This window comes from Panthera leo, chromosome E1, assembly GCF_018350215.1.
Source record: "Panthera leo isolate Ple1 chromosome E1, P.leo_Ple1_pat1.1, whole genome shotgun sequence".
Lineage (NCBI taxonomy): Eukaryota > Metazoa > Chordata > Mammalia > Carnivora > Felidae > Panthera > Panthera leo.
In genome coordinates this window covers 50,902,761-50,927,648 of record NC_056692.1, presented here as the reverse complement: position 1 = coordinate 50,927,648, position 24,888 = coordinate 50,902,761, and the positions used below count along the sequence as shown (strand labels likewise).

At 42.1% G+C, this 24,888-nt stretch overlaps 1 protein-coding gene across 14 annotated transcripts in view; it reads right to left on the bottom strand.

Moving 5' to 3' along the window:
- KCNJ16 (potassium inwardly rectifying channel subfamily J member 16) overlaps positions 1-24,888 on the bottom strand; it is a 167,008-nt gene that overhangs the window by 19,871 nt on the left and 122,249 nt on the right. For 10 of the 14 annotated variants that reach the window (XM_042914978.1, XM_042914974.1, XM_042914979.1 and 7 more), the window contains one exon: positions 3,713-6,319. In XM_042914978.1, coding sequence (XP_042770912.1) covers positions 4,972-6,231 — 1,260 coding nt within the window. In that variant the 5' untranslated portion in view covers positions 6,232-6,319 and the 3' untranslated portion in view covers positions 3,713-4,971. Of the gene's footprint in view, positions 1-3,712; positions 6,320-7,040; positions 8,458-24,888 lie in introns of those variants that run through there. The other 4 variants (XR_006196369.1, XR_006196370.1, XM_042914983.1 and 1 more) reach the window with 2 other exon arrangements.

The following is a 24,888-nucleotide window of genomic DNA, read 5'->3' as shown; positions in this document are numbered from 1 at the left end:
TCCAAAGTTAGCATCCAGGGCCTGAGTTCAGTGATTACGCAGCTCGGGTTGCCTTTTTTTTTTTTTTTTTTTGGAAGCTCCTTAGTCTCAGTCCAGCTCCTTTTTCTTAGGATGACAGATAGACTCTAGATGCAGCATTCTTTCACTGTGCAGTATTTATCAAATAGCATAAATCAATGAGACCAAACAACAAGAGGGCAATAGTTTATTTAACTCAGTTTATTTAAAAATATCCACCAGGTACTCAGCAACTACGAGTCCGTTGAACATCAAAACGTGTAGCCTTGTCAACTTAAACCTTCGGTCTCTGCACAAAAGATCCCAAACCACAGGCATCGCCATTCCCGAGGAAAGGGGGCAGCACAGGGTGATATGATAGGATAGATACTGCTTGCCCTCTGCCAAATTCACAGCCCAAGTCCTAAAAGGATTGTGTTAAATTGCTTAAGAAAAGTAGGAGCCATGCAAGACGAACTTGGGAATCCTCTTGGTTCTAAGTGGTTTCTTACCGAAGAAATGCTCCAAAGCAATGCAGACCAATGATGGTTTCCTGGCACCCGTGATTTTTGCCTCTTCGGGAAAATAGAGGCCCTCGCTTGCTCTCTGCCCACAGATTTATCTGAACTGAATCTCAGTTACCAGCTTTCATGTTCAAAGGCCTCATGCCCAGGAGAATTTCTGCAGAGAATTTGCCAAACACCTCCCTGCGGTTTAATCTGTCCGTCTTGTCTGTGTCATTATCCTTCCTTGTATATTCTGTATGTGGCACCCCAAGTTCTTTTTTCTGGAATATAGGTCACGCTGCTGATTTCAAAATGAAAGTGAGAGAGGGAAGAAAGGCCACACCAAATTTAGAATTGAGGGAGGGCTTTGTGATTTATAGGGTACCAAGGGTGTGTAGGGTGGTTTCTGGGAACGCACAGGTGAAGCTTACCTTACATTAAAAAAAAAAAAAAAGAAAGAAAGAAAGCAGAGGGGCTTATCCACATACCTTCCAGAACATTCAAGCAGAAGAATCAGAGCTTGTAATGAATGGAACCAATAGATATTTATTTTAAGCCAAAATAAAATTTGGTGCCTCATTATTTAGGCCCAGAGAGTGGCCCAAAGAATCTGCTTGACACATATCCTGGCCAACTCAGAAGTCATGAAATACAAAGATCCAAAGTAAGGGTCTAGATTCCTTGGTCTGTATTTGGAGTCCACTTGAATAAGTTGATGCAGTTTGGTCTCACTAGGAGCCTGAGAAGGGTTATTAGCAGAGTTTTGCTTTTTTTTTCCCAAGCTGTACTTGTGCTTGCTTGCCTGAGTCTCTGTGGATTTCGGTCACTTGCCCTAGTGAAAGTCTTACTGATATAAGTCCGGGGGGAGGGAAGGAAGAAGATAAAGGGCGGCCCCAGAGCGGTCCTAGTCAATCTTCTTATCAAGGTCACTCAGCCGTCAGTGTCTCAGAGGGCTTTCCAGGCCCAAAGTAATTCTTTTGTGTTTGTTTTACAATATACTGGCATTTCCTCAAACGCCCAGAAAATATGTGCTTTCCACAGAGACTGACTCCATCAGATGGAGTTCAAGTTGAACTCCATCAAGTACAAGTTGGACCCAAGTGATCCCTTTATGCGTACTCTCCTATGTTTTCCCTCTCACCGTTCGGTTAGAAACCATTTATTTCCACTCATGCAGAAGAAGTCCGGAGATCTGCAATCTTGGGCTGCCTCTTTCCTACTTTCCTGACGTCCCTTTAAGGGGCGTCCGTGAGGTCTAGGGGAGAAGGATTGATGCAGGGAGTAAAAGGACGTGTGCCACCTAAGACCCAGCGAAAGAGCTTTCTTAAAGGTCACATTCAAGGAACTCTACTGACATCTCCTGGGCCAGATCCATGCCAAGTATTACCCCCCACCCCCACACCCCCGCCTGCCACCCCTTAGCTGCAAGGGAGACTGGGAAGCATAGTTGCAATTTTTTTTTTTTTTTTTTTTTTTTAGTCTGGCAAGTTGCTGTCCCATTTGGGAACTGGTTAGTTAGGAAGAAGCAGAGAATGAGATAGATATTTGATGCTATGGAAATTAAAAATATCCACCCCACTGTTTTGTTGTGGGGGCTAAGTGTACATGTGCAAAGCATAAGGTGCTTGATAAGCCGGTGGTACATGAAACAGCATTTCCTTCTCTCTCCCAGATCTCCCTCCCTCTTCAAGGGCCAAGTTCACAGGTGGGGCACACAGCAGAGAATGCCTTGACGCCATAGTGTGTTTCCCGTCTAATTAAGTCCACTGAATACTTTCATCTTGAGGGACAGAATAGCTGCCATAAGAAAGAATATTTGACCTACTTCTCATCATGGACAGAGCTTTTGAAACTAGAATGCCATTTTGCATGGAGCCTTCTTGCAAAGCTTACGGAAACACAACTGCTAATTCGGATATAGCTGTTCTACAAGCTGTTAAAAACCCATAAAAATGTTTATAGTTCTGCCTATGTTCTAATTCTGTAAGAGAGCATCTCCTTTTTTTTTTTTTTTTTTTTTTTTGGTGCTCTGCACCCAACGCTGACCACATCGGCAGAGTTTGTACTAATCTGAAATACAGGCATATGCACACAATTTTTGCATTACTTTGAGATCTTTATTATTAAGTAACTTGTTGGGGCATCAAAGTATGTTATAAATCTAAACAGAAAATTAGGGACAAATGTTACATGTGAATGCGTATTTTACATTTTATTCTGGGTAGGAGGTCTTAATGGTAGAGACAGAGCACAGCAGAATGTACTCATTGATACGTCTATTCTGATACTAACAAAACCAGAATCATGTCTATTCTGATACTAACCAAACCAGAATCATGGCTAGGCAGAGCCTAGGAAGCAAGGCAAAATGAAGTGAAACTAGATGTGTGTGAAAGGAGCTTAAAAAGTCAGGGGAAGGGCATTTGGATTTGTCGTGGTGCTGGTTGTTTGCTACTTGGTAGACCATAGTACTCTAATTTAGCTGAGTAATCGCGGCTACAAATCCAAATCTGCAATGCATGTGTCATTTTAAAAATGGGTTTTGCATTTCTGAAGCCAAATAGGAAAAAAATTGCATTCTTTAGATCTCTGATATTAAGCTTCAGGACAGTTTTACAACTTGGGACCTGAGCAAAACTCTTAATCCATAAAACAACAGGAATAAAAGATTTGCACATGTGCATTTAGAAAGTAACTTCATTGCTCATAGTCAAAAGAAAAAGAGGAAAAGGAAGGGAGGATGGAAAAAAGAAAAAAGAAGAAGAAAAAAAAGAGAAACACTTCACATACCTACCTATTTTACTTTTATTGGTAAGCACAGACTATATGATTCAGTTCAATTTACTTGTGTGCTTTAATTTAAATGGAGAGAGGGGGATAGGGAGCTTTTCCAGAGAAAGCAAAAACTGTGTGTGTACATATATTTAAATAAAATAAACAAAGAAACACTGGGGCATATACTTATTGTCAGCTCAGCAGCAATGTAAAAAAAAGAAAGAAAGAAAGAAAACAAACAGATAACTCTGGATGCAGCTAATAACTGTTTGATTTAAATTTTTTTTAATGTTTATTTATTTTTGAGAGAGACAGAGACAGAATGTGAATGGGTTGGGGCAGAGAGAGAGGGAGGCACAGAATCTGAAGCAGGGTGCCGGCTCTGAGCTGTCAGCACAGAGCCTGATGCAGGGCTCGAACTCGCGAGCTGTGAGATCATGACCTGAGCCGAAGTCGGACGCTCAACCGACTGAACCACCCAGGCACCCTTTAACTGTTCGATTCAGAAAGCTTAAAGTGTCTTTTTACTCATAAGGGATTGGGCTTAAAGTAACCATGATTAACATCTTTTAACACAGAAACAGAGCATACAAATTTATCTCATGTCCTAAAATTTAAGCAATTCCATAGCACTTAGCTTATCCATTTAATAATATGCATAAACATCACATTAATTCTATTTCACAAAATCTTCTATCTACATGATTGTTCCAAGTTCAAAGGAAGAGTTTCTTAAAATCTAGAATTCAAGTCATGTATGTCTTGTAAAGTGACCAAGACAGGAAGCATACCTAACTGCTTCTGGGCACACATAAGTATCTTTCCCCTGCCCTCCCTCCATTATGCTCCCCACCCCCCCATGCCACACACACACACAAAAAAAATGGCTCCATCTTCCAAGAGAAGACGAGAGGTGGACAAAGGAAGCCCCTTATCGTTCATTGCCTTATTTCTGCTCTTCTACATAAAGCCCTTTCTTTGTTGCAGTCAACCAAGGCATTTAAGAGAGAAATACTGCTCTGAATCATGTCCACTCTTCTTCTGCTTTATCAGTGAGAAACAAAACAAAACAAAACAAACCAACTTCTAGCACTCAACGATCATCACCTGGGTAAGTGGCAGGTGTCTATTTCTCACCGCCACCGCGTCTTTCTCTGCTGATACCAAGACACTACGAGGGGCAAACATCAAACCTGCCAGGTGACTTCAGTTAAATATCTTAACGTTACAATCTACTGGATGCATTTCTCGCATACCTTGGTTGGATGACAAGATGCTTTTATGGGAAACTACTATCGATGTAAAAAATTTGTTATTTATGCTGGCTGCCCATCTTCCTATTTTTATTTATTCCAGTACCCTACCTTTGTTCTCCATTACTGAATACCATACCTCCTATTGAAGATACAACTATATGGTGTAATAAAAGGAGATGAAATTTAAACTAATCAAGTAGGCTCTTAATAGCATCCCTAATACAAAATTTGCTAGCAAAAAAAAAAGAGTTTAAACAATTGGGTACTATGTCATGTTTAGATGATCTTTCACCAGATTTAACATGTTCTTCTTATCCCCTATCACCATGGCACATAGCTACAACATCCCTTAAAAGCCCTTGTATAACTACTCGCCTCGAGGTGACTGGCTACAGAGTAAAATGATTGGGTGGGAGCCCTCGTGATCACAATTTGAACTACATTTGGGATTCTACAGAGATTCTATTTAAAGTCAAGACAGCTTTGTGATAAGGTGCTTCCTTACACTCATCCGTGGCCGAGGTGGTGGTCTCTTCTGGGTTTTCACAACTGCTGACAATGGCAACCGCGCTAAATGACCTTCTTCTGACCTTGGTGTCTGACGTGCCGGGTCCTCGGACCGGAGGGGTTTTTTCCATGTTGTGGAGCTGCTGGTCTTTCCAGTCCAGTTGTTTGGCACTGCAGAAGGGGGCATAGACTTCCACGCTCCCCTCAAACTGTAAGCAGTTCACCTTGTAATACTTTCTCTTAACTTCCAGGACGTCATTGAACCTGTGGCCCCAGAGAATTTCTCGGGGAACGTAGGAACTTCTGGATTGGTGGGAAGTCCCCGTGGAATCACCAGTATAGATAAATGTCACCAAAATCTCAAAGTTATCTTTGGCCACTGCTTTTCGGTCAAGGGCATACAGAGGGCTCTCATGGTCAATTTCATGAACAATAGTTACTGGTGTGACAAGAATGATCTGATCATTAACCAACTTTAGGTCTTTAAAGGCCATCGTCATCCGCCCTTCGCTGTCTTCTGTGTAGCGGAGAAGTTGGGCTCTCACTGTGCCTTCTACCACGTGGTTTGGTCGGAAATCACCAATGCGCCACATGAGGCAAAGTTTCCCGTCTCTCATCCCTATGAGTGCAAAATAGCTAAACCGAATGGTTTGGGCTCTCTTTCGAGCGGTTGCCATTTTGGCTAAGGCGGCTCCAATGATGAAGGTATTTATGATGCAGCTCAAGATGGACTGAAGGATCACCATGAGTACGGCCACAGAGCATTCTTCAGTGACACAGCGGTAACCGTAACCTATGGTGGTCTGGGTTTCCAGGGAGAATAAAAATGCCGCGGTGAAGGAATGGACGTTGTCAACACAAGGTGTGATGTCTGGATCATTTAACAGATCACCGTGATGAAAGGCAATGAGCCAGAAGATAGAGCCAAATATCAACCAGGAGAGAATATAGGATAAAGAAAATATCACAAACATGTGGCGCCACTTGGTATCTACCAGGGTGGTGAAAATGTCAACCACGTAGCTCCCCCATTCTCCAAAAATGTGCTTGAAGTACACATTACAGCTGCCATCTTTGTGGAGCAGACGTCTTCTGGCTCTTCTCTTCTCAGCTACGATGTGCTCTGGGGGGTAGCCTGGGTATTTGGGGTCCACGTTTACAATCGGATAGCTGCTGCCGTAATAGCTCATCCTTCCCTATGTCCTTCAAGCATCCAGGTGGATTTCGTAATAGTAATAGTTCTATTCCTATCTGTTGATTTAAGTTTTCAGTTAAGATCTGCAAAAAAGAAAATTAAATACACTTCAGCTTTAGATTTTAATTTCCATCTTTGTAGCAATTTGCCAAATTTGAAGCAATTTCATGCCGTCTGAAATGGTGAAGGCTTCATTTGAACGGCAGAGACATTCAGTATTGATTACTCCTTTCAGTTTAGAATTCAGTTCAGTCATTATAGGAACAAAATATGTAATTAGAGAAAATAACATTTTTATATATGCACAAGGCTTGGGTAAACACTATGATTATCCCAAATGAAGACTCACTACCTTTTCTGACCTGATATAAACAAAAGTCTTGGGTTGTTTTTTTTTTTTTTTTTTTCGCTCTTCTGACATGAGGGCACTTAGAAAACAAAGCCATCTATAATGTAAAAAGGCAAAACACAATTCACATATTTGAATAGCAGCCTTAACAGCCTTCTGTTTAAGTCAGATGGTTTTTCTTCTTCCTTTTTCTTAATGTTTTTATTTATTTTTAAAACAGAAGGAGAGAGAGGGCACGCAAGGCAGGGGAGGGGCAGAGAAGGGAGACAGGATCCGAAGCAGGCTTTGCCCTGAGAGCAGAGAGCCCAGTGCAGGCTCCAGCTCAGAAACTGTGAGATCATGGCCTGAGCCTAAGTCAGACGCTTAATCGACTGAGCCACTCAGGCACCCCCAGATGGGTTTTCTAAAAAGGACGCAATGAAGCATCACCACCTTCATGCTAACGTGTAACTTACATACTCGTTGCTGCAGACTTTCACCTCCAGCGACTGCTGCCTCCCTTCTCTTCCACGGAGGTTTTGCTTCCTTGTATACTTCCCAGGACAGAACAGAACTGACAGGGATGCTATTTCAGATTCAAGTCCTTTCCCCTAACCCCTTTAGTTTTAAGAGGAGGAAAAAAAAAAAATTCTTAACCCCAGAGGAGTTAAAACCACGCCCAGGTAAGCTTTCAATAAGGTATAAAATTGCTTCTGCTTTTGTCTCATGACATCCATCCTTTTTTTTTTTTTCCTCTTCTTTTTTTGGACACTGCAATCTCTTCTCTTTCCCTCTCAAAAGAAGCCGAAAATTTGCCAAAGTTCTAATCTTGTTTCCCTCTTAAAGGGAGCTTACTACAATTGGACCCTTCTCTCCAGCTCTGACATGTATTTCTGATGTTTTCACAGCCATCTGTAAGCAAAATCATTTTTCCCCCTCCCAATTCAATCTTTAAAAGATCAGGGTAGAACATACAGTTCTTATCGCTTTTAGCATCCGTGGAATAGGCCAGTGGTTTTCCCAGCTCAAGTCTGAAAGTAAGTTTTAAAACTTCAGTGTTAAATGGCCTTTAGCTACTTCTATGCCAGAAAAAAAAAAAGTCACTGCAGCCCAATTTAATGGTGTATTAATTATTAGAATATGCTTTCCCCATAATCTGCCTGTGCCAGTTGGGGGCAGGGAGGATAAGGGGGAGAAAAGATTCCCACTAGAGAATCCAGCCACTGCTGTATAGAAAATGCAGTGACAGCAAACACTATTGCGGACATCGAGACCCCTCCCCGTGAAACCAATGAAGGAAATTAATCACTAGCTACTTATCCAACACCTTCCCTGCAAAAAGGAGCAAAGAGTTAACTTCCTTCCAGTCAATAGGAATCATTTTTCTTCTTCTCCAGGGATCAGGCCCACTGGACAATAAACACTTTGTTTCGGGGACCACTGTGAGGATGAACTCTGTTTTCAGCCAAAACATCCTGTAAAGCATGTACACATTTCTCTCCGTCCATCCCCATGCCCCCAGCCTGAGCCTTCTGCCCACTTGTCCTCCAGATATGTTTTGAGTCATAATATCCCCTCCTTTATCCCCAGTTGGGTTTTTGGAGAGATGATTGCCTAATCTCAGGATGTGACCCAGGGCTGACAAAATGCTTACCGGAATGTTGAACATAAAATATTTCCACAAATTTTGTTCACAACACATACCTAGGTTCCTGTGTGATTTGTTAACTGAGTGACACTTTCCTAACAGAAGAAAGCTGCCGAAGGTTCCTCCGTCTCCATTCTCTCAGCTGATCACCGGAGGCATGAGAATGGGACCAATTCTAATCAAAGGCACGTATGATTGGAAATTAAAAAGTCGATTTGGAGATAGAATCGCTTCCTTGTTAAAGGCCCCCAACCCAGCTCCTTTGAAAGGGAACCGCACACCCTGTGGAAGTCTGAGAATAAGAAAACGCAGTTCATAAATCAAGAGCTACTGTGTGACTCTGCTCTTTTCTACTGCCAAGAGAAAAAAAAAGAAAAGGTTTTTATTTGAAATGGCATGCAGTTTGAATTCCAGCAGTGCCAACGACTGTTACAAACAAGCTATTTTAAAAACACCTTCAACAGCATGCTAATTGGTGAATGAATTTTCAATTAATACAAGCTGTAAGGGAGCAAATTTGATGATGTGCAAAATTTATTTCTAAATAATGGAATCGTTTCAGGGAGACAAGTTACAGCTGTGAGAGTTCTGCCCTAAACCCACCGTGCCCTGTGCCCCTGCCGTGGCCCACCATGTTGAATTGATCATTTATTCCAACTTATCCAGAGAAAAGCCTTCAGATTCTGTTTAGATGCCTGCATTTGATTCGTTGACTGGCCAACCATGTGCATGATACATTTTCTAAAAGAGATGGTCTTTTACACTAAATGCCAGATTATAAATAAACTAGTTTAATGAGTCTTAACCATTTCTCAGATTACCCAATGGCAAAGAATTTTATGGATGACCTTTCGTCAAAATGACTTGACAAAAATGTTTATTAATCTCTTGTCTCATATGTTGTGTTAATTTGAGCACTTTCCCAATTTTTTACCATTAAATAATAGAGGCTAAGACTTGTGGGTTGGCTGGACATTCTATGTGTAACATGCACGTTTCTTAGGATGAAAACCCAGCTTTGAAAATGCCTCCATGCATTCATAATCATCTCATCACCTTCCATTCCGTCACGAAAAATCATTTGCGATGTACCTATTTCTGTATGTCTTTTTGCATGTTCTTGCCCTCTAGCAACCAATGGTGACTGTATCACTGGATGTGAAATTCCATTTTTTATTAAAAATGGGAATTTGAGCACTGTAATGACAAAATTGTGGAATACAAAGTTCAGAAGGAAGTGCTGAATCTGGGGTCCCCCTTCGGTGCCAGTTTCAAATTATTTGCCAGGTGACTAATGACAAAGGCAGGAAAAAAAAAAAAGACTGCAATTTCTTTGTTGTGCACGGAGTTCTCCTATAGGAGCAGCTAGAGTTAAGGGGCAAGGCAGGTCAGGATGCTGGGCTGTTTCCTGAGAATGCTGTCGAAGTCATTACAATTTTCTCCACACCACAGAGACGACCCAGAGAAAGTTCGAGGGGTCAGCAGACCCGATCCTGACAGCGACTGTTTTCAAACCCCATTCATTGTGTTACGTTCAGACATAAAAAAAAAAAAAAAAAAAAAAAGCTTTGTAATTTACTTTGATGAGGGGGATCTGCTTTTAGCCCTTAGTATTCTAGATCTTTATACGAATTCGGGGAGAAACCATTACTGATTTAGCAAATTTCAAATGGGCTATCCACATGACAGGGAGTATTTGCAACAGCACAAGTGAGCATCCTCCCTATCTGACCCCATTTCTTGATACGCAGAAGGACCTCAGTCAGATGCACCCATTGTGAAGGGATCCCTCTGCCATTTTGCCAGTCTCTCAAATTCAGCAATCTACCAAGCAGACTGCTCTCATTGATAGTTCTTCACACTTAAACTTTTCCTCAGCATGGTGACGATGCAACAAAATGGTTAAAACTTTCTAATCCCATGTCACTTTGAAAATAAAATTCAGGGACGCCTGGGTGGCTCAGTCAGTTCAGCGTCTGACTTCAGCTCAGGTCGTGATCTCACAGCTTGGGAGTTCAAGCCCCGTGTCAGGCTCTGTGCTGACAGCTTGATGCCTAGAGCCTGCTTGGGATTCTGTGTCTCCCTCGCTCTCTGCCCCTCCCCCACTCATGCTCTATCTCCCTCTTTCTCAAAAATAAATAAACATTAGAAAAGTAAATTAAAGGGGCTCCTGGGTGGCTCAGTTGGTTAAGCATCCACCTTCGGCTCAGGTCGTGATCTCACTGTTTGTGGGTTTGAGCCCCGCGTCGGGCTCTGTGCTGATAGCTCAGAGCCTAGAGCCAGCTTCAGATTCTGTGTCTCCCTCTCTCTCTCTGCCCCTCCCCCACTCATGCTCTGTCTCTCTCAAAAATAAGCAAAAAAAATTAATTAATTAAAAAAATAAAGTAAAATTCAATCTTACCTTTAGCATCTACTTAATAAAAATATTTTAATAGTGACATGAATTGTCATTGTATAATTTGAGATACGCCACAGAGAATGTTCTAAATATCTCTGGCGAAATTCAATTATTAATGCCCCTGGCCTTTGATATTCACAAGTAACTTCTGGAGCACGTACACCATTTACGCGAGGTCATCGGTAATCAAGTTACTTTCCTGGCGACTATTAGATGAGATAAATTTTAGTGGACACATGAGAGCTGATGAGGCAGAGAGTAGAAAGGGTGGCCTAGATTCTGTGTGCAGGTCATTGTCTTTAGAGACTGGCTTGAGGGCAGCTCTGTGGCGTGTGAAGGGGGCCAGAGCAAGAACCTGTGGTCAGAAGGCACTTGTGGGTGGGCCCTGGCCACTGAGGAGGAAAGAAGGACGGAGTTCATGGGATAGGACAGAACCCAAACCAGTTAGGTTATTTTGCTCAAAACCTATTCCACAATGTATTGCCTTGGAATTATGCTAGAGCCTGGTCTTGCCTGGAATCCTCCAAAGACATTCAGATACAATTAGGTGGAGCTCTTCATTCAGCCATTGAACACCTGCTTCGCCCAGAACCCACTAGATACTGCCCAGACTTCTCCAAATACTCCCTGTCTCCCAAATTTCAAACAGTTTCTCCTTTGTTGACATTCCATGGCCTTCTCCTGTTTCTCCTCAGCTGCTATCATCCCCAGAGCAGGTCTCGGATTGAGCTCCAGCCTTTAACCCCTCTGTTCAAACTTCTGCCGTCTAACTTCTCAGTGATGAAAGACTTTACCTCTTTCCTGATAGAACTCTACAATCTCTCCTGAATCAATTTAAGAAAGTCTTGTGCCAGTTTAAGACAAGAAAGGGGGTTCTGCTATGCTACGAGCAAACAACCGGACTGAATCCTGGAGCTGGGAGGGAGAAACAGAAACCAGGTGTTACAACATTGCTGGTAACTTTATCTGGATGGCCTCTTTCTAGCCCATTTTTTTTCTTATGTAATATCTACAACCTAATCATAAATCTGCCATATCCAAAAATGATGCTCTGTTTTGTAAAGAAGTAGGGAAGTCTGGAATTATGTTTCCCCATTTTCTGGATGTCAAGATCATACAAAAGCAGTAAGAATTATAACTGCAGGGCTGCCTTGGTAGCTCAGTTGGTTAGGCATCCGACTCTCGGTTTCGGCTCAGGTCATGATCTTGCCGTTTGTGAGTTTGAGCCCCATGTCAGGTTCCAAGTTGACAATGAGGAGCCTACTTGGGATTCTCTCTCTCTCTCTCTCTCTCTCTTTCCCTCTCTCTGTGTCCCTCCCCCACACATGTTCTCTCCCTCTCTCAAAATAAATAAATAAATTTTAGGGGCTCCTGGATGGCTCAGTCGGTTGAGCGTCTGACTTCAGCTCAGGTCATGATCTCATGGTCCGTGAGTTCGAGCCCCGCATCAGACTCTGTACTGACAGCTCAGAGCCTTGAGCCTGCTTCACATTCTGTGTCTCCCCCTCTCTTTGCCCCTCCCCCACTCACTCTCTGTCTCTATCAAAAAATGAATAAACGTTAAAAAAATTAAACAAAAATAAACTTTAAAAAAAAATTAAAAAGAAAAATCATAATTCCAAATTATTTTGCCTTAAAAATGAATGATCTTAATAAGCAATAGTCTGAAATACAATGTTTTTTGGTCTTGTAGAGAAATCCTGAATTGAGAGACAGACTTCCAATTCCAGGTCTGTCCCCAGTATCTGGAGTGGTTCATGAAAGTAACTTTTCTCAGAACCTCAGTGCCCTCGTGCATGATACGGGGATAAGAACACCTATGTGACTGAGTTATTGTGAGTTTGATCGAGATAGTGAATGGGAAGCCATATTTCACTGTGCCAACCTCATGGTAATTACTAAATAATTATTGTTTGAATGTGAATCTTGTGAAGACTCAGTTTCCCTCTCAGTAAAATATCAGAACATCTGCTTGAACCCTATCAAGGAGCTTTCCACTTGCCTGACCGAAGGGTTGACAATGTGGCTCCCAGCAGATACTTCTATTTTAAATTCAGGGGTGGCACCACTGTTTCCTACTACTGAGCTACAGGGGCCAATTCTCCCATCTTTCTAGCTGCCCAAAGCGCCAGCGACTGGATCGTATTCCTTTCCTTTTCACAACTGTCACCAAATGGGAAATCCCCTACTCCTTGTCCTCAACACAGGTGCACGCACACATACCCCTACCCCACAACACACATACACACTTCCATATACATGCATGCACATACTTTCAACTCAATGATAAAAATGCATTGCTTAAAAAAAAAAAAAATCGTGCTGCTATTCCCTCTGAGCAACCAAGCTAAAGGAAACAAGACTGACAAGCTTAGCAAAGTCAACAGATTAAAGAAATCCATTAGGTAGTTATCATGTGGATTTTTTGTCTTAAAAGGTATGGGCATGTTTTACTAAAATAGTTCTGAAGGTTTCTCTTGTTCTTATCGTGATAATCAGCCCATCCCTGTCTTGGTTGGACGCCAGCCTGGGTTGCTCAGAAGGGTGCTCCTTTGAGCTGCAGAAGCTGGATGTCATGAGATCTTACGTCCCTTTAAGAGAATGCAGTCCAACCTTCATGTGTCAGGTTCCCCAGTGGCGTCTAAAGGTCTCCAATGGGAATTTGTTGCTGATTGTTTTCATTCTTGTCTTGTCTTTTATTCATTTTTTTTTCAATTACACTCCTACTGTGTGCCAGACCCACCCACTTTTAGGAATTAGCGAGAGTCCCACTTACGCGGAAGGCGCATTTGAGGATTGGCAAAAGGAAGCACTAACTCAGAGAGAATGGCCCGCAGCAAGGAGAGAGGGCGCAGTTTAACCCGGGCGATCAGAGAGTGTTTGGTGCCCACTTGGCATCCAAGTGAGAATGTGCTCTTCACTTCTCCTGCCTGTGGCCTTCAGTAAGAAAGTTCTTGACTCAGGCCTCGTTCTCTGTTGTATTTTGTTTGTTTGAGACACAGTCACTATCTAGTCGTTAAGGCTTTCGCTATTTACAGGTGTAATCTGGCTGCTGCACCCTTTGCTCTAAGCTAATTTTAAGAACCGGTTCTCAGAAGAACCTATCATTACAGGAACGCATCTGCATTTTATCGCTAAAGTCAGGCTTTCCTGATCGGGTAAAAACCTGGTTTTACCAGGTCTACATAACAGCCTTCTAACTCATCTCTTGCCACCTTTATCCAGAGTGATAGTTCTCACCTAAAATGTAAATCAAATACTCCTTCTCCTGCTACCATGGATCCAGTCGAAGCTCCATATTATGGTCCTGCAGTAGCTCTGTTAAAGGACAAGGGCATGGGGATCAAAGACTTAGATTCTGATCATGGTTCCACATCTCAGCTGCATGATACCAGCATCTTACAGACATCTTTCAGCTTCCTTTTCTTTATTTGAAACATAGGGACAATCGTTGACTCTCAAAACGCTTTTCATAAGGAAAAAATGGCGTAATGTAAAAGATCACAATGGTTAGCATCTTGGAAGCTGTCTTTATTTGTAGTCTCTGTTTACCCCTTAATTTGAATGCCTATTTCTCCTCTGTTTCTTATAATAGCTTACAATACTGGGTCTTTTTCTACTCTGGGATAGATGGATATCTGAACTACAATATGAAAAAATGAATACGACTAAATAAGAAGAAGGAGAAAAAGAGTTTTCCGGGCAGAGGAACGGCATTTGCAAAGACTCTGTGACTCAAGGACGCACAGGGCATGCTTTCCAAAGAACTGAAATCAAGGAGAGAGGGAGCTGAAGCTGGAAATGAAAGTGATTGAAGTATCTAAACTAACAGTACAGCATAATAAGGTTTCTATTTTTAAAAAGACCACTCTGGCTGTCCAATGGAAAATTGGCTGGAGAAATTTAAAAGCAGGCATGGGGAGTGAACCAGGAAAGTATTTCAATGATCAAGTAAGAGGTGACGGTGGTCAGGATTAGGACGCTGCCAGTGGAAGTGGCAGAAGCCACTTATCACCACAGTGTTTCTTTACCAGCACCTGGAGCAGAGTCACATGACCCTGGAGGGACCAATCAGAACTTCACAAACAAGTCTTTGACTCTTGAGGAAGTGATTGATACAAGGGTACCGGACCCTATTATTTGAGGCAACGTCAGGGAGTCAAGAAGCCAGCCGTGAGGTGGCGCGTCTAAGTTTCTCTACAGAAGGGTACAAGTCGCAACTCCTAGTGAGACGGTCCCCCAGGTAAGATGCCCATTTTGCCTTGCTTCTTGCTTTGGCTCATATCAGGTTTTCTCTTTTCATACAAAGAGGCAAGAGTATGGTCTAATCAGTCTCCCTTACTCCTATCACATAAACCAGCAGCAAGTCCTATGGGCTCGCCTCCAAAATAGATCTTGGGGTGCCTGTGTGGCTCAGTCAGTTAAGTGACTGACTCTTGACTTCGGCTCAGGTCATGATCTTAAGGTCATGGGGTTGAGTTCAGTGTCGGGCCCCATGCTGACAGTACAGGGCCTGCTTGAGATTCTCTCTCTCCGTGTCTCTCTTTGCACATGCTCTCCCACTCTCCCACTCTCTCTCTCTCCCACTCTCTCTCTCTCTTACTTTCTTCAGTAAAGTTCTTCTTCCCCTCTCCCACTCTCTCTTGCACATTCTCCCTCTCTCTCTCTCAAAATAAATAAATAAACTTAAAGAAAGAACAAAGTAGATCTTAAATCTAATCAGATCTCCTGGTAGTCCAAACCACCATATCTTCAGTGGACCACTAAGAGATCTTCTTTGCCTGCCTTTGCACTTTAATCTACTCTTTTTGAAAATAAAATCAAAACATGTCACTCCCCTGCTTAAAACCCTCCAGCACCTTTCCACCCTTCCCATTGCAATTAGAGTAGTTTGCACAATCTGTGTTATATACACAGCATATACCTCTGACTCTGCCCACCTCTTGAAATTACTTCCTACCATTCTCCTTCCCACTGTTCACTCCCTAATATCACCGTGTCTCCCTCTTTCACTGACACAAAGGTCCACAAGTTATAGTCTAAGGGCCAAATCGGGCTCACCTCTCGCTTTCATAACATTTTATTGGAACACATTCAGACCATTGTTTGTAAAATGGTCTACAGCTACTTAGTGTCATGCTACCACTGCCGACTTGAGTAGCTGCAACAGACACACATGATTCACGGAGCCAATATTTTTATTATCTGACTCGTTACAGAAAAAGTCTGCCAAGTTCCACTCTAACACCCAAGGATGCTCTGCCTCAGGGCCTTTGTACCTCCTTTTCTGCCTGTGTGACGTCTTATTTATCATCACTGAAGTCTCATCTTTAATGTCACCTTTTCAGAGGGGCCGTATCTGATGAGGATGTGAACTAAAATCCTCCCCCACATCATTCTTTTTTGTGTCGTTAACATGATTTTCATGTCAAAACACTCGCCACCAGTGATGGATTACATGCTTGTTGGCTGGATTGCCCCATGGAACAGACTGTAAGCTCCATGAAAAAAGATCCTCTTGTCTTCTTCGCCCCTGTATCCCCAGCAGCTAGAGTAACATGTGGCATGTAGGTATTCACCAATTATACATTGAAGGAATGAACTAATAACTAATTGAACAATACACTATCCTTAAAGAGATTTTAGTTCTAGTAAAAGAATCAGCATTCTTAGAAGTGTAGACCATCAGCGCTGGTAATTCTGCAAACATCAGCTCTCAGTTCCTTCCACTTACCTGGCCTCTCCCCTGTCCTAGCTGCCAGTTCACACATAGTTTTTTTAAAAAAAAATCACACTGTTTATTTAGGTTAGCAGCTTCCCTAGAACTGTGGATTTCAGTATGATAATGCCCGCAGCTATGCTGCAGAACTCTGGAACCCTGGAGTCGGGGGAAAAAAAAAAAAAAAAGAAATCAAGCTTGGCACTAAAAAGTGTTTAATAAAATTTGTTAAAGCCATGATCGAATTATTAGAAATGTGGTTTCCCTAACACGGATGCCTGTTATTATACTGTCATTTTAAAGATATGCTCAAATATAATATATATTATATATTTAATTTGAACTATTTCTGGAGGTAAGTTGGCAGATGCGACAATAGTCTACGAATTTCATGCAGCCACTGATCCGGCAACTCCATCTGTAGCAGTTTATCCTAAAGAAATGATCATGGGTGAGCATAGAGACATGGCTAATTTGTACAACTATTTGTAGTAGCAAATTTTGGCCAGGGTCTCACCATCTAATAAATGTGGGATTGTTTCATAGGTAATGGTACAATCATAACATTACTCGTTACTTTTAATGTGCCCATTAAAAGCGATGGAAGAGAACGAGAGAAAAAAATGTGAAACATATTGTCTGGTAGAAAAAATAAAACAGGGCTTAAAAAAAAATCCAGGGCTGTAAAACAGCTTGTATGATAGTATTATATATATCTGTGTGTGTGTGTGTGTGTGTGTGTGTGTGTGTACATACACACACACACACACACACACATATATATATTTAAATATATTTAAAACAGAGAACAGACAGTATGATATGCAACAAAATGTTAATTGTGGCCCTCTCTGTTTGGTATGATTATTTTTTCTCCTCCTGTTTCTTCTATTTGCTTATTTACATTTTACAGGGAACACACATTACTTTAACCAAAAAAAAAAAAAAAAAAAGAAAGAAAAAGAAAAAGAAAAGAGAGATAGGTATTTTCAGTTGGTAGTTTGAAGTGTATCAATTCTGAGGCTTCACAAAGGGAAAGCAAACCAATAGCAATCTAAAAGCATTTATTAGGGCCTTTAAAAGGCAGCTATAAATAGCCCAGGGAGGCAGACAGTCCTACAGACGTTTAAAGTCAGACATTGATGCTGTAATTTTTGCTGGAACAATTCACAGAAACAAATATAGTGACATTTAATTCATCTAAGTAAAACCAGATCTCATTTAAAACAAGGAGGGGGGATGGAGGGGGAGTCGGGTCAGATTTGGCCACTGGAGACTGATTGCAGAAATCATGAAAGCAGTTGGTAACAAATCAGGGATACATAAAGCAGAGGTAAAATTAAACAGGCATCAAATACAATCCTCCCTCTCAGTGCCCCCTTTTCTCCCTTCCCCATTCCAAAACATATTAAACCGTTAATACCTTCATTTCTTGGCTTGGGATACCAAAGTCTGTTTTAGGCATCTCTCTTTTATCTTAATATTTTCAATAACTTTGGAAAGAAAATGTTAAAAGTTGTGCTATTTTGCAACTTTACTACTTTAAGGCCTATGTTGTTAGATTTTAAGACCCAAGGAAACGGTCCTTGGAAATGGATGAATTTGAGAAGGGCAGTTAGGTATTTATGGTGTAGATTTGCCTAACTAGACAGCCCTGGCCGGTGCTTAAGAATTCATTTTCATGAACTCCAAAACCTCATTAAGACACGTCGGCCAGCAGTACAACACAGTCTTTCTGCAAGTGTAATCTACCACCACCCAGCTTGCACAGACCTGGGGGAGCACCTTACACCTTCAGAGCCTTGGGCTTCACCCCAATCATTTGGACTCCCTTCCCTCCCCCCTCCCCATCACCACTTGATCCTTCTACATCCTCAAGATAGAGATCTACCACCTTAATGTTTCAAGAATTGAGACACTGGGTTTTGACAGGCCTGAGACTGAGTTCAGATGTCTGCTTGATCATTAGTGACACTGTGCATTTGTGCATAAATGACTCGACCTCGTCAAGCCACGATATACCCATCTGAAAAATGCAAATCATAGGACTTCTATGAAGATTAAATGAAGCTGTGTTCCCAAATCTCCTTTCACGGGGCTGGTACTTAATAAATATTTAATTGCAATGCTTGTAGCTATGACTATAGTTCGATCAAGTATAGATCTAGAGGAGAGAGAGAGAGAGAGACTGCCATTTTTTGAATGATAAATTACTATTAGATTGGCAATTTCCCAGGCTTGTTTGAAAGTTGCCTTCTAGCACCTAATTGTCTCGACATCACCTTTAGGGAGACAAGACAGAGCTGCCCAGAAAAACCACAAGTATCATTAAGAATAGGAGTCATTATGTGCTACCCACTCACCTTGCTTTCTAAATGCCAGCACCTCTGACCGAACTTTCATAGCTCCCGTATAGTTTGATTCGGGAGCCACTTTGGTGGAACCTAACGGTGCATTCCAAAACAAATGTAATCTATGGAAAACATATGTGCCGTGACTTTTGACCTCCTTCGAGTTTGGTGTTTATGGTATTCCAACAGAATACCCGGTCCTAGCACTCTGTTGGTATTTTCCAATTTTGTGAGAACTGCCTGCAAATTGCCCTCTTTGGAAATTTACAGAGAATCTATTTATTAACCTATTCAATCTGCTGGGGATCACTGAAGTCACACATGTGATTTTGCTAGTAGACCAGGAACTCCCTGGATAGTGTCTACAACTTTAACCTTTAAATGATTGAGTTTCCGCTTTAAGCGGTCAAAATGAAAACTCAGGACATCTTCGTTGGGGAGAAACATAAGGCAACTGTTACCGGTTCGGATCTTAATTTCCATTGTCCCTTGTGGATGCCGATAAATTGGGAAGGTCTTTAAAATACAGGACAAAAGATCTCCCTGGGAAGATCCAGATAGATAGCCAATTGAGGTAATACCTTAAGCCGTGTGTCGCCTATCACACGAGATTAGCTTTATCAGCCTTTTCAAGGGCACTTGGCAAAAAAGCATTGCCACTTACTACCGATAATAAACGACTTAAGTAGCTGATGGAAATCAGTGCCTTTGACAGACTCTCAAATTTTCACGCATTTCATCTTCTATACTTTCTCCATCGGTTATAGTCCTGTCTCCACGGCAGTGGTATAGACGCAGAATGAAGCTGGAAGGTTTGATGCTGTTATCTATGAATGCCTATACAAACAGAGGTGACCCAAATTAGCAATACTTCTCTTAGAAAGGAAAAGTGACACTATTCTCAGTGTATTCATTGTGATGGACACTAGGGAGTTTAGTGTGGGCCAGACAGGGACGTTTTCCCCCTCAACCTCATGGCAAACTATTTAAGCCTTCATTGTAAGAGACTGTTTCACTTAGCTAAACATATCAATGCCTACAGTGAGCTAGAAGAGATCGTGGAAACAGCCTTTGTGTATTCTTCGGCTCGATTAACATTTAACTAATCTGAGGCATTGTGCGAGCTATCACTGAGGATCATGAAGACTGTTACCGCCCTGGAGGAGCTCCATCTTGCCAAATATACCACAGACATTTTGTCAAGGCAACCCGCCGGAGAGTGGAGGCATCTGTGGTAGATTAGTAACGACATGGCATGATGCTGTAGCTGCAAAAGAAAGGTGGTTGGGTTTGAGACCTTTCCCAGCATTTAGGGTGCAGAGGTGCTTCCCCAGCATTCTGCTTTGGTGGTCAGTTCTTGATTTTGTAGGCTAATGAAGGAAGATGGTGCTATAGATAAGCCACAGAAGGAAAGCAATGAGAAATCGATTTGCATTTGGCTTGGGATAAATCATATGCTTTGGAAAGAATGCCCCATTTCGGTACTTTGCAGGCTATTAAAATGATTTTTCTGTTCCCTGGATTCAAGCTATCAGACAGGCAGGATGTAATCAAGGGGAACATTCTGGGCAGTTGAGCAAAAGGCAGTTTAGGAATTTTTATTTTTAATTGCTTGGGCTAATTCATCCAGCAGATAATCTGCCTATGGAAATTTAAGTGGTGCTTGGCTTGAACAAATAGATTTCCCACATCCAAATCAAAATTCATTCTGAGCCAAGAATGTACACAGCATAGCTACATGTGAAAAGGTTTCCAATATATTCTGAAAGTTCAACAATTTTTAGCTACTGATTTTATTAAAAATTATTCATACCATTGTAACGGTAGCCGACATGGCCTCCCTTTATTTGAGACTGATTGGAGGAGGGGATGGAAAAGAACGCTTTCTCTGGTAATGTGATTACCTTTTGCTTCAACTTTATAAAAATGCCACTTTGCACCCATGTCTGGTAGATAACATTTCTGAAAAACTCATTCAACAGATGAGCCTTGGCAATGCTGCAGAAGTTTAAAATCTTAATGGAAAGAATATGCTATGAACTAAAATAGCTTTTTCCATTCATAGAGTTTAGGAGCAGAGGAAGAAATATTGGCTTTTTAACCAAGAAATGTAAACATCGTTGGCATCTGAACTTCCAAATTTTATGTAACTTTCCAGTAGAAAGATAGATTGGATGCCCTCATTGAACAAAAAAAATGACAAACCCATCCTCAAAGACAGATTTTCAACAACTTAGGAAAATGTCCGTGCCAGCTTCCATATCCACAAGCATTTAAGAACGGAAACATAACAAGCTGAGGGAATATTTGTCCTGTTAATCATTCATATTTGACCAAATGGCACTGAAATGTTGTGAAAACCAAAGACTCCACCTCTTCCTCTCCAGCACCACCAACCTAGAACTTGCACTTGTGTTCTTGGGTTCCTGGTACCAGGCTTGGCTTGGCAACACGCTATCTACGCATGTGCCGTTAAGCAAAACAGATCCCCACTTCCTCTCCCCAGCCGTGCTGTTCATGACCTCTATCCTGGTCATTTGAACCAAAGAACACTCCTTGCAGGGCAACAACACATTGGGATTTGTGACCTTGCCTGTCTGTGGGCATATTTCCCTAGTCCCTTTCCCCAAGGAGCTTTTACTGTCAGTTCAATAGAACAGCGCTAATAAAAATCTCCACAATCTAAAGAGCAATAGCCAGGAAGTCAAAGGAGTACCACCAAGGAGCTTAGTGTGGTGCAACCTTGAAGATCCCACCCACAGGCAATCTGTGATGCCAATCAAGGTCTCTCTATGTGCTCCCTGCTCCTACTTGTAGTCACATCTTCCTTCCACTCTTTTCAGCTCAATGCTGAATGAAGCCTCAATGCTGTGTCCCTCTCCCCTAATCCTAATAGCAATCCTGAAAAGCAAGTTTTACTATATCTTTTATGTTTTGCAAGTTAACAAACTAAGGCTTAGAGAAATGAAGTTGTCTGCTAAAGAAGCAGGCTTCAGCCCAAGTCTCCGTAACTGGATTATAAATGGTGCATAAAAGTTAATGTCATGCTCTTGGATATGCATATTTTTGTATCTAAGGCTCGAAACAGATCTTCTAGAATTAAGGAAATTGTGTGCTATTCCTGTAGCTCCAAACACCAGGGTTATAGGGAAATAATTTCAGCATCAGTGGTTGTTTTCAAGCTTTCTTAAGATATATCTACCCACTCTACTGGTAAGAGCAGTCGTTGATGTGCACACCAGTATACACAAGCATAAGTGACTTTCAACCAGCAAAACCCCACCTAATTGAGCCATTAAGAAGTGTCAGCAAGGAAAGAGGCCAAAGGAAACTCAGAGCTGGGTTGGGGGTGTTGGGGAATGCTGTCAATGAGGGCTTATTGGGCGCTGCCTTTTCATGGAGAGGAATGTTTCCAATTGTGAGATTACACAGCCAATGGGTGGGCTTGAGGGAAGGCTTGTTGGCTTTGGACGCCCTTTGGAATGAAGCCAGTGTTTGAACACAAAGGGAAAAACAATCCAGTGTGGATGATGTCACCGAGCATCCTGAGGAAAGCAGCAAGGATAAAGCTTCCTACTGCTTGGATCCAAAGAACACAGACTTATTTTGGTATGAATTCCTTGTGCAGCCAGTAGCTTGACTCTTACAGAGGAATCAGTTCTAATCATAAAGACTCAGTGCTGGAGAGAGAGCGTGTGTGTGTCAGTCTGGTTCCTGATCTGTGAGCTAGAAAATCCACACCCCCACCCCTCCCCTCCCTCCACCCATGCTCTAGATTGTTCATGAATCCCTGTAAGTTGGGCAAAGGCCATTTTCCACAGGGGGAGACAGAACATGGGCCTGCTCAAGGTCACTCTCAAACTGTGATCACAAATCTACCTTCTCATATAGTAATGGTGATTATTAGATATGGGGAGGTGGGTGTAGGGAAGAGGGACCCAAAACACAAGGGGCTTTTTGTCAGTGGTAGCCCGGCAACAGTAAAACAAAGAGAAATTCATGCCATAACCAATGACTGAGGACAGCCTATTTGTCAGGTAACATCAGAGAGATGAGAGTACGTATTGTAAATATTTTTTAAATGGTCTGTGTATTTGATATCTGGACATCCTAAAAAGAAAAGAAACAAAAACAAAAACAAAAACACAACATTCCAGCTCGGGGAGAGACTGCCCCTCCCAGGGTTAGCCAATTCTTAGAGACAGCGAGGGACCCAGCCTGGAACATGCTTCTGATATAAAAACTAACTAATGCAGAGCCATATCTCCTCCATCTGTCCCGTAGACCCAAGGAGGCAATATTCTTCTGCCTTAGCCATCCCAGGACCAGGTATCGAGCAGCTAAGGACCACTCCCATAGCCCAAAGCCCACCATAATTATTTAAATTAGCCAATGCAAAACTCTTTGGCCTGTCCTGCCTTGCCTTTTCCACCCAAACCCCTATAAAGGTCATGGATCAGATCTTCCTATCACTCCTGTCTTCTGATCACCCTGGTGTCTTTCCCATGTGGCCCCGTGCAGTGTGTTGTGCCTCCTGTTTTGAGGGCCTGTGAGTATCACAAACTGTTTCCCTCAGCCTCAATGCCATCTGCTCTTGTGGCCACACCTGACTGACCATCTCATAAAAGGATGAAAAACCATCTAAAATTGGGATTGGGAAAAGACACGTTTCCATCGTCATTGCAAAAAATACTCCACAAGGGTAAAGAGTATATTGCCATTACAGTCCAGAATGTTTTAGGTAGAAGTAGTTAGTGCCTTTCACTGTGGAGAAGTACCTGGTAACATTGCAAGTGAATGACAGCATGTGCCGTGTCTTCCAGTCTCTAGAGTGTCAGCCAAGGCCGAGCAAGCAGCGGATTGTGGAATAAGCGGTCATAGCTTCTTGCTCTCAGCACGCGGGCCCAGGAAGCTGAGAGGGTCGCCCCAAATGGCTGTGAACATTTATGGAGGGAGAAGATGGCAATGTCTTTCTAAGTATCAAATCTGATATATGCAGATATACCCAGTATAATGGCCAGACTCCTAAGGTCAAAGCTAAGGAGTGGGGGGACACTGGGTGTGGTTGGAAGCAAGCCTAGTGATGCAATTGCAGAAGAAGAGAAGTTCAGCAGAGCTGCTGGAAGACAGCAAAGAGAGAAAAGAGTTACAGTTAATCAGCTTAACAGACACCCAGTGAGAAGCCAAGGGACAATAAGGAAGGGAAAAAACAGAGGTAGTGAATTGAAGAGAAATGAGAACAGGCATCATGTACATACTCAGACAGGTGAACACTCCACATGAAAGAGTAATTTGGCTCTAGGTGTGGAGCTAGGGTTCGGGATCTGGGCTCCAGATTGAGAACAGATAAGGGTCAGATACAATCCTGAGCCTGAAAGGAGACACATCTTAAGTGCCAGGCACTTTATGTCCATGAAGCTAATTTTCCCCCAAATTCTGACAACCAGTGATCAGCATCATTCCCATTTTCAGGATGCGGAACTGAAGCTTAACTTGGTGGGTAGATTTAGTCAGGGTCACACAGAGAGTAAATGCTGGGGGGAGGAAAAAAAAATACAAGAAATTTTTAAGTTTTTAATTTTAAATTTTTAAGTTTTAAGCCTTAATGAGAGGAGGAACTGTTAGAAACAGAATCAGGATGAAGTAGGTCTTTGGACCTCATCTCAGGGGGAAAAAAGAGAAAATTCAGTCACAACGACTGGGCACAGGTTCAGAGCAGAGCCAATTGCAAGAGGTACAGGCTAAGTCCCATTAGGTGTGTTTTAGAGCCACTTAGGTGCTCTATGGATTGACCCGTTTCAAGATGGGAAGCAGAGGGGCCCGCTTGTAAGGTCAATACCCTTAGCTCTAGGGATTGGAGTCACTGACAGCAGGGAAACTTAGGCAAATGATTTCCCTCAAAGCTGATCAATCTCAAGCCCAGAAGCCAGCAAAGATGAGCAGTAGGAAAGCATAAACGAGCTTAAAAGTATATCTTTCCCAGAAAATCAAGGCAAAGATTCAACAAAAAAGTTTTTCATCTACACAGAATTCCCGGTGAAAATTGCAAACGTTTGTTCACTTGGAGATATTTCCCTTCTGCAGTGTCATGTTTGACTCGGGATATCTTACTTTTTAAGAGAAGTCACTATCATGCTGAAGAAGTGGAACACAGGAAGAAGTGAAGGAGAAGAAAATATCAGAGAAAATATACACTTGCATGTTCAGA